General features: G+C 42.5%; 1 protein-coding gene across 1 annotated transcript; it reads right to left on the minus strand.

Annotated features, from left to right (window-relative positions):
* Positions 1-8,918: 8,918 nt before the first annotated feature.
* On the minus strand, positions 8,919-20,248 carry KCNE1 (potassium voltage-gated channel subfamily E regulatory subunit 1). The gene is made up of 2 exons (XM_077927322.1): positions 17,676-20,248; positions 8,919-11,345 (listed from the first exon to the last, which is right to left on the minus strand). Exon 2 carries the CDS (start codon positions 11,307-11,309, stop codon positions 10,929-10,931), a length of 381 nt encoding a protein of 126 aa, XP_077783448.1. The 5' UTR covers positions 11,310-11,345; positions 17,676-20,248; the 3' UTR covers positions 8,919-10,928.
* Positions 20,249-20,343: the final 95 nt, after the last annotated feature.

Below are 20,343 nucleotides of genomic sequence, written 5' to 3' on the forward strand. Positions count from 1 at the left end.
TAATGCAATGGGTGTAACTGAGACCTGCTGGAATGGAGAGAACTAATGGGACACAGTTATCTCTGGATATAAACTTTATAGCATGGGTAGGAGCCTCCAGCCCGCAGGCCAATCTCAGTTTGGCCCCGGAGTGGGAATTTCTGAAACTGCCAAGATTGAAAAACTCTACATTTAAAGGACTTCCTGACAGTAAGAGCTGTTCGACAGTGGAATTTGCTGCCAAGGAGTGTGGTGGAGTCTCCGTCTTTGGAGGTCTTTAAGCAGAGGCTTGACAACCATATGTCAGGAGTGCTCTGATGGTGTTTCCTGCTTGGCAGGGGGTTGGACTTGATGGCCCTTGTGGTTTCTTCCAACTCTATGATTCTATGAAAGGATGTGGCAGTGTCTGGGACAATACTGAGATGAGGAGGACATCATGCGGATGCCCCTACCATAACAGGGAAACAGGCAGGTGCAAATCTACAATGTGCCTGTAATGATCTCTGGCAGACAAGCAAGCTCTGATAAGAAGTAATTGACTCTCTGGCAGTTTTTATGTAGGCTTATTTACAAAAAGACACATCCAGAGCCCGGCTTCTCGCCTGCTCTCATTTACGTTTGTTGGTCAGACTGAAGTTTCGCTCCTCCCACAACAGGAAGGACGCCAGACTCCTGCCTTTCCCCTCTTGCTCTTCTGTTGCCTTCTGATTTTATCCAAACGCCTGGATCAGGGACTGAGAGGCAGACCTCCCCCCTCCTCCTCACTCTCACTCAACCCAGATTCAGACCACTGCTTATCTGCTGATTGCCTAGCGACACCTTGGCTGCCTTTCAACTCTTCCTCTCCTTGAGAGTTAATAGTGTCTTCTCCAAGAAGGGGGGTTGAACTGCCCTTTCTTGATTCTGACAGGCAGTTCTCATCTGCAGAGTTGGTTCCTAGTTCAGTCTCTGAGTCTAACTCATCCCCTGCGCTCTGGGGGGCCACATTCCTGACAGTGCCCTAAAACTCATTCAAGCAACTGTAGCTAGAAGAGGCTAAGGAGGCCACATATTCTGTTATTAATAGAAGTTCAAGTGAGGTTGTGTGTGATCCTATATGCAAAACATTCTGCAAACGAATTGCACCAGGAGACAAATTGCTGCAGGATACACGGACTCTCAGAATGGTTAGCATTCTGCAGATGCAATGCTGGCAGGTGAGTATTTCTTCACCACAAATGTTGCCACAAAATAAGCCTTTAAACGAGCCCTTCTCACACACTTAAATAAACATGTGTCGGAATGAAGTTTGTACACTGAATGGGCATCCATCTGTTGGCATCACCTTTAACATTCCTACGCCCATCAGCTCAGCCTCAGACCTTCCCATTGAATGTGTTGCCAGAGTTCCTGATCACAAGGAGGCATCTAAGCATGTTCAGCCAAACTTTGTTAGAAGAACGTTCCTGCCCTTCCTGCTTAATGAAGGAAAGGTAGCATTAGGACAAGCACACCTGGCATGTGCAGGAAAGTTGGGGCCCAGTGCAGCACATGCAGACTGCCCCTACACTTTGTCTCCACAGATCTGTTTTTGAACACATGAAGAGGACAACTGGCTCTTACAGTCAGACTAGACTGTGTGTTAGTTATATATCTGTGCCTTAAAATAGAGGGCTTGCGTGGGGCCAGGGACTCAATTCGGATTAGGACACTACTATATTGGCTAGGGAGCAATAGCTCTTTCCTCCAGTTGTGGTCATACAGAGGTGAAAATGCTCCCATTGAAGTGAATTGGATCCCACCCCATCCGCAATTGTAGATGTGGAATCCCTGGTTGGGATTGGCACCATAGTAGTACGGAATAAAATATTAAGAAAAATATCCCTCCCCCCTCCACACACTAGGGTATTGATCTTTGTGCAAATTTGTGTAGAAACAAAGAACAACCCTCTTGCATTTAAGGACACTAAAAGGTTAAGGTAAAGGACCCCTGACAGTTAAGTCCTGTCAAAGGCAACTACAGGGTGCAGCGCTCATCTCGCTTTTCAGGCAGAGGCAGCTGGCGTTTGTCCACAGACAGCCTTCCGGGTCATGTGACCAGCATGACTAAACCGCTTCTGGCAAATGGAACACCGTGACGGAAGCCAGAGCACACAGAAATGCCATTTACCTTCCCGCCACAGCGGTATCTATTTATCTACTTGCACTGCTGTGCTTTTGAACTGCCAGGTTGGCAGGAGCTGGGACATAGCAATGGGAGCTCACCCCATCGTGGGGATTCGAACCACCAACCTTATGATCGGCAAGCCCAAGAGGCTCAGTGGTTTAGACCACAGCGCCACCCACATCCCTCCAGTCTCTGTAGAATTGGCAGACTCCAGCCCTTAGAAATGGAGCAGCAACCAAAGAAGATGTTTCAAAATAGTAAGGGATGTTCCTATCAGCTGATGCTAGTGAGCAACCTAGCAGTTGTATTTGAACTAATGGAAGTTTCCATCAGTCTTCAAAAATATTCCCCAAAATAACACATTACTAAATTTTGAAGTTATCAGAGATGGAAAGCTGTGGCCAGGCTATCCAGACGAGATTGCCATTGGTCACACTCCATCTTTGGAGGCCTCTTAGGCATTCAGTTAATAATGCAGAATCTATCAGCACCACCAGAATGCGCACCTGGTGTTTTTTTAGCAACCCCATCCAGAAAAGGTAGATGACAACCACCTCAGATAAATGATCCCACCTATACTGTTTACATGCCAAAATGGCATCCAAAGAGCTTGCAAGTATAAAATTAATTATAAAATCCATACATAATGAAAATGCACAATAGAACAAGTCCATCAAAGCATTAAGAATATACAACAAAGCATAATATTTAAGACAATTAAAAACTTTTAAAGCAATTAGATCAGGAAGCTGAAGTTTAGGTTTAAATTTAGCTTGTTTAAACAGGTGAGTCTTCAAGAGCCGGCAGAATGCCAATATTCATGTGGCCTTTTGTATTTCAGCCAGGAGGGAATTCCAGCATGTGGACAAGATGGAACTCTGTGAGACCCCATAGCATAAGTGCTATGGGTATAAATGAATAGCAAAACAGGAGCAGACAATAAATGGTGTCTCATCATCTACTCTTCTCCCCAGTTCTGTCAGTGCCATATTAGTTTCCTACACACCCTAAAGAGGCGGCTAGTTAATACTAGATCCTAATTATTAAAACTTTTTAATCCAGGTTGAAAATGCCATCAGGTTTACAGCACGAGAAGTGACTAGATGATGCAGCCCATCCTTTCCTATTAGAACTTTCCCCAGCTGGATACTTAGTACCACTCCAGCATAGGGGGAGATGATGACTGAATCACAGTGGGTCCTCAGCTGTCACAAAAAGGTAAAGGTACCCCTGCCCGTACGGGCCAGTCTTGACAGACTCTAGGGTTGTGCGCTCATCTCACTCTATAGGCTGGGAGCCAGCGCTGTCCGCAGACATTTCCGGGTCACGTGGCCAGCGTGACAAGCTGCATCTGGCGAGCCAGCGCAGCACATGGAAACGCCGTTTACCTTCCCGCTGGTAAGCGGTCCCTATTTATCTACTTGCACCCGGGGGTGCTTTCAAACTGCTAGGTTGGCAGGCGCTGGGACCGAACGACGGGAGCGCACCCCACCATGGGGATTCGAACTGCCGACCATGCGATCGGCAGGTCCTAAGCGCTGAGGTTTTACCCACAGCGCCACCCGCGTCCCTCAGCTGTCATAGATGACCTATATTGAGTATATTTACCTGCTGTTGGGGAATAGGGAACAGACTGGAGACTCTGCTGGTGTACTGCTACCACTGCTGACTTAAGAGACCTGCTGGTATAGGGTCAAATGTATACAAATGTAATTAATGAATAAATATTAGTGTCCTTTGTGGGGAGCGCTGTGGTCTAAACTTGAAGGAATGTTTTCTCTCATGTGAACCTGGATGCCCTTCTCTGCAGCAACCAGGGAGATGACCACTTTTCATTGTGATGCTGTATGGAAGCTTGCCTGGTACCAAGTCTCCCAAACTTTTCAAAACCAAGTGATGACCCACTTTTTTTTTTATTTCCCAAGGCATTTTCATTCTGACTGTGTTTTTAGGACTGTGCTTTCTTTTCTTCTTATGCTGCTGCTGTGATATTATGTTTTTCCTCCGTACTGTTTTTATGTCATTGCTTTAATGGCAGTCGTTTTACCATTTTATTGTTAATGTGCTTTCTTCTAGTCAGTCATGCTGGGAATGACAATATAAATGTAAATAAATATAAAAAAGAGGTCTATTAAATTTCTTATACAAAGGGCAGAGTCCCATGATGAACAGCTACATGCAGTTAAGTCAGAAATATCCTTGTACCATGCCAGAGAAATGTCACTTGCTGTTTTGTGCTATTCATACAAACACAAACAGAAGTCATACCAGAGAATAGTGTCAACCCTTATAAAGACTCTAAAAATGGCACAGGTGTGTGTGTGTGTTGTGGAGGTTGACATATGTTTTCGTAGTTCACCGGAGAGAGAGGTTCAGGAATGCTTCACTCTTCTCTGCTGACTTCTCTCGGTGATGGATAATGGTCATATCAGCTCTGGCTAACTGTGCTGCAAATTGGACATCAGAATGACTGGCAGGCATTTTCTCAATGGAAGCTTCCAGTTAGGAAATAGTGTTTTAATGGGAGATAAACTTGAAGGAGACGCCCTTCCCCAACCACCCTTCTAAGAAGCAGGGACTAATGTGAGCTGTGGAATTCCCTCCCCACAGAAGTGTGTCTGGCACCTTCATTGTGTAGCTTTCATCGTGTGAAGGCTCACCTCATCTTTGTCCTGACCGTTGGCACCTGAGACATATAATTTTAGGACCCACCCCATTGTTTGAATGGCAAATTGTTCTAACTGATTTTAATCTTATATTGTTGTAACCCGTCCTGAGACCTTATGGTGAAGGGTGGATAAGAGAGCCAATAAATACTAATAGTAGGAGTAATAATAATAATAATAATAATAATAATAATAATAATAGTAATAATAAACAAGCATGAATGCTCCTATGCACTGCTGTAACTCAATCTGTAACTAAGCCTTAAGAGGTGCCAGAACTTACCATGATCCCCTCCCTTGTTCTCTTACAGTGGCAATGGTGCCCACCTGAGAGGTGCCAGAACTGAGTTCCAGCGAGTTCCGGCTGGGGGAAAAAAAGCCCTTCATGCAACTCACATTTACCGTAGTTCCCCCATTTAATAATCTATTAAACATTAAAAGCTTCCCTAAACAGGGCTGCCTTCAGATGTCTTCTAAAAGTCTGGTAGTTGTTTTTCTCTTTGACGTCTGGTGAGAGGGTGTTCCACAGGGCGGGTGCCACTACTGAGAAGGCCCTTTGCCTGGTTCCCTGCAACTTGGCTTCGTGCAGCGACGGAGCCGCCAGAAGGCCCTCGGCACTGGACCTCAGTGTCCGGGCAGAACGCAGCTATTATAGGTACAGAAGCACTCTCTCCCTTTGCATCCGGCCACCCGACTTCTCTCCCCTGTTTTCCCTGTGTGTTGAATTTTAGATTGTAAGCTCCTAGTGGCAAGACCTGTACGCTTGGCCTCTGTAGAACACTATGCACAAGTATTGCACCAAATAAATAAATGGAATGGTGGTGGGGAAGACCCTGTAGTTTTGGGTGAGAAGAGAGACAGAAAGAGCCATGAACTAAGAAGCAGCAGCCGCAGCCGGTGAGGGTGGGGCACCATTACTATCCTGACTTCTCAACATCATAGGGGGTTGTTGAGAGGGGAGAGGGGAGGTGCAGGGAGCTCAGCAAGGTGTGACACGTGGCAGTGGAGCCAATGGGATGCTGCTGCCCAGGCCCAGACAGAGGGGGTGCCATATGGGCCACTTGGCCTGGGCCTCCGATTCCAAAGGCAGCCTCGGTCAGCATATTCACAATAGCAGGGGATGCACTGGGGCGAACGCGGAGGCGCAAAGGCGGCGGTGGCGGTGGGCAGATTCCCTGGGGCCATGTCTGGCAGTCTTTCTTTCGATCAACAATGGCTCAAGAACGCCTAAATGGTCTAGCAATGATAAACATAAACTACGATAAGGCAAAGTTGCTTGATTTTTCCAGCGTAATTCAAGAATTCTCAGAAAAGAAAGCTAGGAAAGCATTTTTAAATGTAAATACTTAAAATAATCCTTTTCCCTATGTATTTTTTAAAAGCACTATTGTATATCTATATTTTCCATTTTGTCTTTATATGCAGATATGGTTCAAGCCTTGAAATAAAATTATTTGTCAGCATAACTTTTGTGAAAATTATTTATATACTTACTTATTTATAAGACTTCAGTTATTCTCAGGGTAAAAAAAAAGAGGGGGGCACTTTATCCACCTGGCCCGGGCCTCTGCCTGGCTCTGCAAGGCCCTGCTGCTGCCATGATGTGCCACCCCATGTTTCGCCTCTGCCATCTCCCTCTTGAAAAGCCCCACCTACACCACCTCACCGGCTGCTATTGGAACTAAGGATAGATGCATCTTGGAGAACAAAGTATCATTCGCTGGAAATGTGTCATAGTAGTACTAGGAATACCTCCACCTATGTTTTATTTTAGAGGTGGGGAAATGTTGACTCTCCAGGTGTCACTAGACTACAACTCCCATCATCCCTGACCTTTGGCCATGCTGGCTGAGGCTGATGGGAACATTTACAGCCAAAATTTGAAGTGCAATCCTATGCATTTCTACTTGGGGGTAAGTCCCACTCGCCAAAGTTTTATTCAGGGAAGACACATTGAAATTATGAAACATAACTAAGTTAGTTCCATTCATTGCAATAGGTCTGCTTTGAGTAAAACTTAAGCTGCATCTGCACTGTGCAATCAAAGCAGTATCATACCACTTCTAACTGTGGTCCCTAAGATGCTTTGGGGGAAGCCATGGCTATTTAAAATGGCATGATACTGCTTTAGTGTATATTGCAGTTGAATACCAGCCATTGGGGTAAAAGACTCCTACTTTCAAAAAAGTGTGTATAGGATCAGTTTCATCCATTAAAATGCAAATTCTCTTTCTAGCTTTCTCCCTGTGTCCACCAATGTTAGAGGACATGTTAAGGTTTATATCCATCCTCCACAGGCTTCTTTCCTAGAATCTGAAAGCAAACCTCTGAAATGTTGGAAGGTCCCCTGCAACTAATTTTGATATATGACATCTTGTAAAATAAAGATCGCTTGTGTGTCTGGCCACGTGTGCTTATGTACACTGCATTGGGAGATGCTGAAGAAGTGAAATGAAAACTTTATTAGCATTTTCTTATTAGCATTTTCTTATTGTTAAATACCGTCTGCGGCCATGCTATTACAAGTTTGATTTAGCTATGCCTTGCATTTTCTCTCAAAAAGCATTTTGGAGAATACAGCATTACGGAAACATATTTGGTCATTTTATCTTTAAAAACATTCTGCATCATTTACCAAGGCACAGTGTGCACCCAGCCTATAATGAAAACTCAGGTGTGATATAGGAAGGGGTTAGCATGTTTTCATTATGACTCCAATACCAAGAAGCAGTGTGGTCCACATCCTATGCCTCACATCCTGTTGCCAACAGCAATGCCTTAAGACATTTTGTTGATTATGATGATGTCATATGAAGCCCTTAGTCCATCATGTAACCACCAGGTGGTGCTCCTGCAAAACTAAAACCCATTCCTTACATTGCAGACCTGAAGAGATGTGTTTGCATGCAGAGAATTCTACACTGCTAGACACAAAAGTCATTTTCCTTACACTCTGGGCATGTCAACACTACTATAAATACATTCAGTGTCAACCAACACTTTACACTCTTTCTATGTTTACTTTTTTCTGCTGTCATTCACTGTCTGTGGCCGGCTGCTTGGAGAGATAAACAGAGCTCTTATCATAGCATTGCAATGAACAAAATAGTCCGGGTATGATAATGACTCATGTTTTAAAAACCAAGTTTATGTGTAAGAAATGAAACTTTGAGGTTAGTAATGCTAATGTCATTGCTAATACTTTGAGCTGCAAATGTTTGCAGGGTGAGTTTTGTGGCCAGGAAACACTCTGCATCAAAAGCATAAGGCTCATTGCATTACAATACACTTCAGGCTTGTATCCCATGTTCAATAACTTCCATAAGGCTATGCTTCAAAATTGAGCAGGATCTGAATTACCTGAAACCCATTCATCTAGCTGTTACACCACATTGTGAGTTTGATTGTAAATTACTCTCTTGGTACCTAGATATATATATTTTATTTCCTGTAAAAGTGCAGTAAAATTCAAATTTAACCCCCCATCCCCCCCAAAATGCTTCTATTGGGAATCAATGATGAACCATTGCTTGGCGAGTTTTTCACTATAGTTAAACAGAATGGACGGCTTCTACTACACAAGATTAGTGAGCAATTCTGTAATGAATAGCAAAACATGCCAAAATCATATTGGATGCCTTTGAAAAAAGTGTAAGATTATTGCAAAGGTAATTATGGGGAACCAAAAGCACTCTGATTGGCTTGGCTTGCCCCTATCTCTCTTTATCTCTTTATTCCATTTACTGTATAATGTATACTTGGCCTGAACAAACTCAAAGTATGATCGATGTTGATAATTTTAAACTGATTTTTTTGTAAAAGAAAAGGCCTCTTATCCCAGCCTTCCCCACACTGGCTGCATTACGTGCCACGTACAAGTAAGGAGCAAATACCTAAAAGCATACTATTTCTTTGGCAAACTAATTGCACAAACAATATGTTTTGAATGGACAAGCATTAAACCATAGATTTATAACAAAACAAAAACTAGGCATTTTGTTCACTAAAATCTTTAGTTTTAGATAATCAGAATGGCTTTGCCATGATGTGGAATATTAATCAAGATACAAATGTGATACATATCTGTTATTAACACTTTATTAAATTATAAAGAAAATTTACACAATAATAAAGAAGAATTACAGTTGCATGGAAAACACTCTAAACTTATGGCAAACAGAGGTGCCATTTTTAGCAGTTGTGCCTTTTATAGCATTTTTAATCTGTAGTCATTGGAAGGTGCTCATATTTACCTCCATATCAGGTAAGGTTTACCTGTTGATTTCTGCAAATCATATTCTGGCAAAAAGCACAACAGTCTAGGCCATTTTTTCAGGTCACTTGCAACCCTAATAATATAGCCTCATACCACAACATTAACCGCCCCTCCCCACAATGAGGTGTTCCTCTATAGAGGAATTGTAGGTACAATCTTCCTTTTTAAAAATAAAGGAAATCGTTGGTTTAAAATAATACAAAAGTTATATAATAACCAGAAATTACAGGCACATTCAATGGAAATAATTAATACTGAAGAGAAAACACATTATTTGAGAAGAGCAGCTGTGTAAATTAATAATGGGAATCAGCATTGTATATTTGGAGAAAAAAACTACTGATCTGTAATAGGTCTTTTTTCTGCAATTTGCATTCTATGGATTTTCACAGCAAGTTTCTCACTGATTTGAATGGATGTGAACTATGTAATTTATCTAGCTGATTTAACACAATAATGTCTAGGTTCTAAAATACATTGCATTTTGAGAGACACAACTTTAGAACTAGGATGCAGAATGGTTTCTTTGAAGGAATGAAAAGAAAGTACCAAAATGAAACATATGTCACACATATGCAGATAGAATTAACAGAGGAGAGTACCAGTACTAAATAAGTTAGCAGGGGGAAATTCAGTTTCAAGAAGCAACGATTAAATGTAGAGAGACAAGGCTTTATGGTAAAGAGCTTTCAAAAATAAAAGCAAGGAAACGGTAGTGTTTCAAGAATGGAAAAGAAATGCTCTGTCCAGCCATTGCCTTCCAGAATATTTGTACCTAGGTTCATTTGCTCTAGGGTTCCACCTATTGATGCATTTTATCCAGAATCATCATAGCATTAGCAGTGTATCTTTCTGTCCCCCCCCCCCCAACCCGGCTGCCTTCTTTGAAGTTGCACAGTCACTCGCAGCTATTTCTAACTGCTACACCAAAGTAAACACCTTCCCCAAGTCATCAGTATGAAGTGGCTAAAAGCCAGCCAGTTTGGGGTGCCTTGTTGCAGCACACAAGGAAATAATGTGGCTAGCATTGCATTAAACTGACTTGTCATCTTCCATCCCATAAGGACCAGTAACTTGTTTACAGTAGGTTGGAAGGAAATACCTAACCCCATGTGAAATCAAAACAACATTTCTGGTCTGTAGTTAAATTTTCCTGTTGGTGTTAAGAATATGTTTGTGGAATGAGGCTTAATTTACTTCTTCTTTTTTGCCCAAATTCCTTGTGGAATTCCTTCCTTATGGTGGAAGTAGATCATAGTCAGCATATATCTCCTTCAGCAGCTTGATTCCCAAGCTGGAAGCAGCACCTGCCAGTACAGAATAGTCTTCCAAAATGCACTGGATTTCTAAATGCTGCAGATGCACTTATCTCATTATGCTAAGGGGGTTGAACAGAGGCCGTCCGGATTTACATATAAGTTAAACAAGCTATAGCTTAGGGCCCTACTCTCTTGGGGGCCCAAAAAAAATTTAAAGGGAAGAAAACTGGATGTACATTTCCAAAATATAAGATAAAAAACAAATAAAATAAAACCTACATACAGCAACAGTGTTTTGTGTTGTGTAGGCTCCTATGATGTTATGTGCAAATGGCTTTAGATAGCTATTAGGTCCATAAATTACCATATAGCATATATTCAACACAAAAAACAGTGACAATTTGTTGTTTACAAAGGACAGCTGGACATACAAAGGGCCCATTACCTTCAGTAGCTTAGGGCCTTATCAAACCTAAATCCAGCCCTGAAGAGGCAGGGGGTGTACATTTCTTCTTAAAAAGGGTAAATATAGGCCACAAACTGCTTACTTTCACAGTTTTGGAAAATTCAGTATGATGCCTGTAAGATTAGCTGCCCATTTGCTAGGAAGGGTTCACTTCAGGAATGTGACTGGTGGGCTGTTCTACAGCATGCTGGTTTTCCAAGACGAAGCTTGATTTATAATTTTCCATCACCTTGGCTTTCAAGCTGGCCTTGTCCTTCTTCCGCCAAATGTCTGTGGCAATGTACACATTGTACGGGTCATTTGAATGTTCAAGCTTTTTGGAGCGGATGTAGCTCATCATTATTCCGAATGTGAAGAAGCCAAAGAAGCCAAGCAATAAGAGTATGTAGATGACTTCCAGATGGTCATTTGTTGCAACGACTGGTGCAGCTGTCGGGTGGCTGGGTTTGCTTTCATAGTCTTCTAGCAGTTTTGAAAGGAGGTAGTTTAACGCTGTGTTGTTGGACACCAGTGCCATTGTCCTGCAAAGAGCTCCTTCCTTAAATTCTGATTTCTAGAAGAAGAAGAAAATTGGGAGGGGAAACATGTTAAAAACAAAATATGGAAATAATTATATATAAATAGTATATAAACAGACCTTTTTATTGGTAAAAAAGAGATGTCATTATACTGTATTTTGAATGAGAAATCAGGGGCCAGTTCTCAGAGGCTTTTTCGTAATGAAATCCCATGAACCAAAGACCAGATGAAATACTTACCTTTACCGAATGAAATGCCATTTGCACTAAAATGCACCAAAATGCACTCCTTGTATAATGATGGCTAAAGCTATTGCTTCCAATATTCCCTTTTTAGTGGAAGAAAAATAAAGCCCTCAACATATACGGCTTTTCTCTCTCTCAGTATGTATTCTGCTCAACATAACAGATCCAAAGATCCTCTCCAACCAGCCTAAAATTCTGCCTCTTCTACTTTGTGACAACTGGGGAAACCCAGCCAGATGAGCGGGGTATAAATAATAAATTAATAAATTAATAATAACTTGAAGCTTTCCATTGATGCTGCATGCTGAAGGCACATCTGAATTCTAACAACCCAGTTCAGAGGAGCTATTCTCTCAAGAATTCCACACAGCAAATGTGGGGAATTATCCCAGAGATTGTAATTGCAATATGCATATAAGACTTTTTTTTTTTTTTTACATTTTATTATGGTGGTCTTGCAGAAGACTTCTTTAATATAATTTTGGTACTGCATTGCTGCTGCAGTTTTTTGACCTCAATATTAAATTAAAATTAAAAGGCACATTGACATGGATATTGTTCCAAAACACAAGCATCCATTTTGCCTACTATGAAACATGAAAACTAAGTCTTGTGCACTTCCAGTGATTTTTTAAAAGGCACACATGCACAGATACGGAATTGCTAATGCATGCCCAGAGTGGAAAAAAGAACTTTGTGCAGGGCAGGAGAGGTGTGACTTAGGGGAGGAGCTAAACAACACAGCTTAAAGACATTTCACTGAGCTCTGCCCACTGTTGTGGATGGCAAGCAATGGAATAGCAATGAACATCCATGGCTTGGGGGGGACGACCCTTAATCTGAGGAAATTAATGCGCCAGTCGCACACAGACAAAAACTGGATCTGTATGACCAATTTGCAATATAGAGCTCCTGTCTGGAAACACCCAAGGTCTCCCTCCTGACTGGCATTAACTTGTCCCCATCTCTCCTTTTGTATTTTCTTTCTCTACCTCTGTCATTTCTGCTTGCCCACCTTTCCTGATGCAGTTTCTTGATGTCACAATAACCTCTTTGGTAGCAGAGGCCCTTCTGAATGTCACTGGCTTAGGTGCTCTGATGTCACAAGGAGCTAGCTAACTCTGGCCCAGGGAGTCGAGCACTTATACAGTCACTGGAACCTTAGAATTTCAATTCTGAGTCCATGAGCATTTAGTCAAGCCTCGTTATCTATGGCACTATGCCATGTATTGTGTGGTCTCAAGCCTTTGACAATCTCTGTGTGTGCAGAGAAGAAAGAGGATGGGATTTGGGTGCTGTTGTTAATAATGAGAGGTAGGACATATAAGGCACTGCCTTCTCCACAAATCAATAGATTAAACTGCCAAGGAACACAACAGAGAGACCCCCTACAGGACAGATAACCTTGATTAAATTGTGCTTGCAGTACACTTTCTTTCTTCTTCAGAGGGGCATTGCCATTTTTTACTATGGATATTGTCAAAGTTTGGTGCTTAACTGGTTAAGGAAGCTGGAGATGGTTGTGGCCTTGGTCTTATCTTGAGAGCAACTCTCCTTAGCTCTCTGCTCATGCTTTTGTCACGTAGCTGGACTCTTGAGTTTCACCTGTAGGTCAGGAGATCAACACCGGACAAGAAGTCACAGGGTGATCTATGATAAAACCTTCCGGCCCCCTCCATGGGGTGGGGATCAGCTGAGTAACAGTTTTGTGCCTGTGTGTCTTGCATCTTGCTCCAAAGCCCTAACCCTAGTTGATGTTTTATTTTAGTTTGTGTGTAATCAGCCCAAACAAAGTTTTGTATGTTTTCTATTTTTGGTCTGGGTTTTCTTGGGAAAGGGTCCAGCTTCTGGCCCCCTTATCTTGACAGATACTAGAAGAAAATATTCCACACGGGGCTATGCTTTTATCTCTTCTTAAACAAGGCAAGCACTGTGGCTGCAGTTTTAAGAGAAAAATTGGCACAGAGAGAGGGCCTTCTCAGCCACCTTGCTGTTTTCTTGCTGAAAACTGGCCCATTTCCCCTAATCGGGGGGGGGGGGGAATGCATTTTGGGGTAATCTTTGGCAGAAATTTCCCGGACAAAGGGTTAAGAAGCTCATCTCCCTTCATGCTACTCTTCTGATTCAAACTGCAGCCTACATGGCTGCATATTTGAAACTGTAAAATGGCAATAATGAAACTGCATATAACAGAATGTTCCATATAGTGACCTTTACACTGGGAAATCTCCGTCACGTGGAAAGAGTGCTGATTCAAGTTATTGTAGCTTGAAGAATGAAATCTCACCCTATTGCAATTGTGAAATCCCTTTCTTTATCACATGAGCATTAAGAAATAAGTCTTTTTTTTTTAAGAGAAATTGTTCTGACAGGTTGGTTTTTGGAGGGGAGGCATGTCTGGGTGGAACCAGCACAAGATTTGTGTGCAGAAAGTCTCAGGTTCAATTACTGGCATCTGCAGGTATGAACGAAAAAGACTCTTGCCTAAAACTTTGGAGAGCTGCTGCTGGTTGGTGCCAGTACTGAGCTAGGTGGCCCAGTGGTGTGACTTATTTCTATTTATTTCTAATAAAACCTCTAAGGAGGGATGGCCCAAGCTGTTTTGATGCCTGAGGCAAAATCCAAGATGGCGCCTCCAGATTCTGACAGGACGGCCAATTGAACTTTACTTCAACACTAGCAAAGGGGCAGTATCCTTCACCATAGGCTAGGTTTTGAAATGCACAGCAGTCTAGCTTAGGGGACTCAGGAAGAACTATGGAGACTGGTGCCCGTTGGCACTGGTAAGGTAGAAGACAGGGAGCCCAACAGTAGAAGATGAAGCCAGAGCCCACCACAGGCGTGGCCATCCTCTGACTGCTTGTAAGTAAGAAGCTAGGAAAAAAGGGCTGGTTGTGGGTTGGGGTTGTTGCGGCAGTGCCAGATTTCCTCTAAAGGACCAGCCTCTTCAGAGGGGGAAATGGTCTGGCAACTGCTGCCTGAGGCAGCTGTCGCACTCTGCCTAATGGTAGGGCCGGCCCTGCCTCTAAGCTGTTTATTAAAAATGGCTTGGTATAAACCAATTTCCCATGTTGCTCTGATTTAGGTTAACAGGGATATAATACAAGTTGCGCCAGAAGCAGTTTAGTCATGCTGGCCACATGACCCGGAAAGCTGTCTGTGGACAAACGCCAGCTCCCTCGGCCTGAAAGCGAGATGAGCGCCGCAACCTCATAGTTGCCTTTGACTGGACTTAGCTGTCCAAGGGTCCTTTACCTTTTTTTACAAGTTATGCGATGAATCTTTTTCAACTAATGAGTCCAATCACTCATTTATACAATGCTGGGGTATCAAACAACTGACAGTGGCATGCTTTAGTATAGTTTCAGAATTATTATTTTTTAAGAAAACTACATGGTCGCCAACAAAACATGTCCTAAATTGTGAAAGCAGGTACTGTTTGTAATTCAGTGTGGCTTTATTGTGGGGAAAGCTATGAGCTAGCTGACAGCAGGTCTTAATGTGCTTATAGTTATGGAAACACAGAGTAACTCTGTCACATACAATTTCCTGATTTAAATGTTAAGGGATGGACATGGAATGTGTTTCCATATCTCTATTGTGAAGGGGAAAGAGGAAATCAGCACTGAGTTTGGAATATATTCATCACTTGGAAAGTTAGATGGCATCTGAACTCACTCCAAGCAGAAAACACACACAAATTGATTCCAGTAAGTAGGTGCTGTATGTCTAGGCACTCTTGTTAGCAGCATTCCCAGATTATAGAGGGTGGGGCTTATTCCAGATGTATGGCTGCAGGCTAAGGACATTCTCAATACACTGAAATAGTCTTGGCCAGTGATAGCCAGTTCACGGGAGGAGAAATGTATTTGGTCCACATTTTAAAGAGAACTGATCTAATTAGCCAATTGGAGCCTTGCCCCATAGACCTCTGAGTCGCAATTTCATCCCTTTTATGGGGAATTGCTAAGTGTTCTGTATAGCCTGAAGGTATAGCTGATATCAAAAAGAAAATGGATCTTTAGTATTATAGCTCCAACTCTATGAAATCAGCTTCCAGTTGAACTCAGACAAGGAACTAGCATTTTTGCTTTTAGGAAACAATTGAAAACTTATCTTGTTAAGAATATGGTCGTGCCTTGGTTTTTGAACAGCCTAGTTCTCGAACGTTTTGGCTCCCGAAAGAACGATCAAAACCCAGAAGCTTCTGCGGCTTCCGATTGGCTGCAGGAGCTTCCTGCAGCCAATCAGTAGCTGCGATTTGGTTTTCAAACACTTTGGAAGTGGAATGGACACCGCGGGGGGGGGGCACTTACCACGGGGCCTGGCCTGCAGTGCGCCCAAGCCACGCGTCTCTCCTGGGAGTGATACAGTGGCTCGGGATCCCGCGCTGCCCAAAATGGCAGTGTGGGGCTTACATCCACCAGGTAGACTCCATGGGTAGCTCGCCGTGCCACCCCCGTGCGTGTATTGCCCCGCCCCTGCTGCTCTGGGTGCTGGAGCAGCTAGCTATGCCACTGTTGGGAGGGGGGTTGAAGGTTTCTGGCAGCAGTTCTTTTGAAATGGCCATGCTGTTACACATTCTAATTTGTCAGCTTCCATTCCCAACTTCTGCTATTCTAAATATTAGGCACCCCACATTCCTTGGGATGTGTGTTTGTCATGTTAGGGTTGGACTGGGTGCATAGTGTTGAAAATGGGTTTTTGTTTTTACTGAGTTCATTGCAGGTGCCATATGCTCACCTGAGTACCTTTGTGTTCAAGCCCCAAGATCACATCATACTCTTGGTATCATCAGTGTGTGAATTTTTAACATAAAATTGATCATAACTCTTCATAAATACTGCTTGTTACTTGCTACTTTGTTTAAGCCACACGTAAATTGTGAATGTTCTTAACTGTGTGTACCTGCTCTTTACAGGACAAGGAGAGAATGTAACAGACTTCTGTAACAAGAAGACCATAGAGCAGGCTTCCTCAACCTCGGCCCTCCAGATGTTTTTGGCCTACAACTCCCATGATCCCTAGCTAGCAGGACTAGTGGTCAGGAATGATGGGAATTGTAAGTCTCAAAACATCTGGAGGGCTGAGGTTGAGGAAGCCTGTCATAGAGAGTGAATGGGATTTGCCCAGTCCCAAGGGAGCCCATGGAACTGCTAGCTACATCAACTTAATTTCCACCAGCATCTCATTAAAAATATGTGCTACTACCACATCTAACAGTATCCATTGCATGCTGCCATTGTAACCACTCCCTTGTAAAGCTTGATAATTGTAACATTATGAACTCCGTTGTTATTTTATCTGCTTATGTGAAGATGGTCCAGTTTCCTGGAAATTAACTACATTGAACTTTTAGGGGGTGCTGAAAAGCTTCCCAACAACCTGAGGGCACAAACAAACTCCCTTGTGTCTCCAGCTCCCTAACCCCCCCCCCCAATTTTCAGTATACAAGTTATGGGCGCCTTTGGATCTATGTCCCAAGTAACACAATGATAACACAGAAGTGCCACACCTATTTCTAAAGCTGGCTTTTTGGAGGGGGCAGGGAGAGAAAAGAAAAAGTCAAACTTTAATATTTTCATACCAAACAATTCCATTTTTTAAACTCACACTTGTTTCCAAATGGGTATATAGGAATTTTGAGAGGGGAGTTATTATACTGATCAAGAATACTTGCCTGTTATCATTCCAGTTCCCAGACAGAGCACCCCAGCTACAACAAAACAAAACAAAAATTCCTGGCAATGTTACCTTTATGCCTACAGCTACACTGAGCTGAAATTCAGTACTCAAATTGTAAAGTGTCAAGCAGTCTATGGAAATGATATGTAAAGGTAAATATAAATGTGTTTATTTATTTGTAATCCACTTCTTGTTTCAAGTAGTAAGGTTCTTTGAAACAAGGTTCTTCCCACTCTTCCCGCTTCACATGGGAATTTTGTTTCACAATATAAAACTGCCTGAGGGGGAAAAGGACACAGCAGAGCAGGTACCACCTTTTGCCCAAGATGCAGAAGCACAGAAAGGAAAGATGTATGTGTCTGAACAAGAAGATGATTTTAAGCAAGGGAGGAACAAAAAGGCTGACAAGCAAAGAGGAAAACATGCAAACTCACCAAGCTGTGCGAAGGAGGGAGCCTGCTACCTGGTTGCTGGGAATCAGGCTCTCTCTCTGAGCATGGCTAGGAAGAAGCCTGAGGTCTGGGTGCTGGGAATCCACACCATCACACCGTGTTTGCTGGGAGGGACCTGTCGTCTGGGTACGAGTGGCCAAACTCATACTCTGAGTGCACAGGGGAGGAGCTTATAAACAGGTGGTAATGCAGTTCCATGAAGAGGAAGGTGACACAGAGACACAGATTTCCAGGTGGAGAAAGGATTCCAGGCAAACAAAACAAGAAAGGAAGTGTGCCATGTGCTAGGGTGAGTCTGCTGCACATGCAACACTAAGCAATTCTGTACAAAGAACTCTCCAATGAAATTACACAAAGGTCAGGCCAGATTAAAACAGCTCACCTTTTCCTTTGCCCACACCACCAGCACTGTTGTACTTGCAAAGTGAAGCTGCTTTCTTTCACTGCAGGGAGTAATGGGAACAAATGTAAATGGGCAAATGTGCCAGAGCTGAAGCCAGCGAAGTTTGGACATGTCCTTATCACTCAGCCTACAGTTGTAAAATGGCAACATATGGAGAAAGAAACAAGGATTGCAAAGACCTTTGAGTGCTTGAAATTTTGGTGCAATACCATGGGAAAGCTCTTTGCCTCCAGCATACTGTTCTACCTAGTACACACTCACCTTGGACCAAGATAAGCCCTTTCTTTCTCCCTTTATAAAGCAATGCCTTCATCTTCGTCCCTCCTTTCTCAGCTCCCCTTTATATTTTAATAGCTTTTGTATTCATCTTCTAAGGCCTTGGCCCTCCAGGTGCTACTGAACTGCATTGCCCACCTGCACATGGCAGCATGGCCTGAAGTGAAGGCTGATGGGAGCTGCAGTCCAACAACATCCAAAGGGGGATCAAACCTGTGACCCTGGCATCATCAGCACCACAGTCTAACCAACTGAGCTATTCAGGCTCCAGAGGGCCAAAGGTTTCCTGCCCCTGTTCTAGCTGGAAAACTACAAGCCTTTTTTTAAAAACAAGCAACTGTGTGTGTGTGATGTGCGTCTGTATGGATTTTGAGCAGAGAATAAAGTAAACATAAAAGGGTTAACAAATATATGGACCTCCATCAGGGAGAACAGCTTCAGAGATGATTTGGGGTTCATCCACATTTACTCACTAGTTCCACATTGTACCTCATCAGTTTATCCCCTGGAATTGGGGAAAGACTGTATGGGAAAAATTAAGCAATCCCCTTGCAACTGCTGTTCTTAGGCTGAAGATTGTCCTCTCCCAAGCTGCTTTTCTCGTATTCTTGGGGCGTTGTTATAAGCACCCGCAATGAACTCGCACACTGACTCTTAAACCTTTTTCCTTTCCTGTAATCACATTTGCCTTCTTACAAGGAACAAGGAAAGAGATTGTGTCTATTTAGGGTGAATGCTCCTCAGGAACCCAACAAGAGGGGGGAAATAAATAGGGATAAGGTTTGCAGCAGAAAATGAGAAACAATGAGGGATAATGGTTAAAGAACCCCCTTTTCTAGAAGCTGATTCACATTCCTGAACTGCTTTTTACCAAAAAAAATATGAATGAAAGTCAAGAACTCTGTAGATAAAGGACTAGGATCAGGACTGAATGTAATTGGATTAATCAAGATTTTGGAAGCAGGAAGAAATAAGAACTTTGCACACCAAAACCCAACGCACGGGAAGTGACACAAATTGAATAATTGGCTTTATAATTGATATATATTTGGATATGAATGGTAATTTGATACTGATAATGTGGCTGTTATTGGATTTTAGTAGTTGGGAATTAATAAAAAATATTTAACAAAAAAACAACAACTTTTTTTACCACAAGAACTAGCTGTTGGCTTTTAAATATATGTATTTGCATGTAACAGAAAGGTTGCCCTCAAATGAGACTAAGCACAGCAAATAAAGTGACTCCTTTTTTTATCATGTTAAATCCAGTTCAGCAAAAAGCAAACTAGCCCTTTTATAGAAACAACTTCCTCTTAAAAATCATGTGCTCATATTCTGTGACTTTTATTAAAGAGAAAACAGTTTCCAGAAACTGCTTCTACATTCAAGCAGGTGAATGCAGGTAGAACTACTCACTTCCTTTCATTACAAGGAAAAATAAATGTTTGCCACCCGTGACTGGGCTGCGTCCACTTACTTGGGATGAGTAAAGGGATTATTTTGACTGGAGATCTGTAGTGTAGGAAAACGGCAGGCTGGTGATTCATGGCACAGGAAATGCACTGGTGCAGTTTTCATGAGCACTGAAATCACACAAAGTATAAATATATCTGTATTAGTTCACTGTTGAGTGATTAAACACTATGTGGCTTAGGGCATATGTGAGGTGGGGGACACACACAGAGAGAGAACCAGTTCTTCCAAATTGGGCATGCAAAGGCAAAGTTTTGTATCTGCCTCAAGCGTATGCATTAAATTCAGGTCTTTGTTGGTGCATGTGACTAGATAACTACATGCGACTGGCCAGCTCACTGTTATTGGGAACGGGAGGCGGAGCCTAATTTGCAGCCTGACATTAAAATATCCCATGATGATTAATGTGTTTATGGCTAAAAAAACTTTTCACACAAGTTAAATGAGTATGACTTCCAAATAAAACCTCTCTCCCTCAGATAATTTGTGAATTGA

The sequence above is a fragment of the Podarcis muralis genome, chromosome 4 (genome assembly GCF_964188315.1).
Source record: "Podarcis muralis chromosome 4, rPodMur119.hap1.1, whole genome shotgun sequence".
NCBI lineage: Eukaryota > Metazoa > Chordata > Lepidosauria > Squamata > Lacertidae > Podarcis > Podarcis muralis.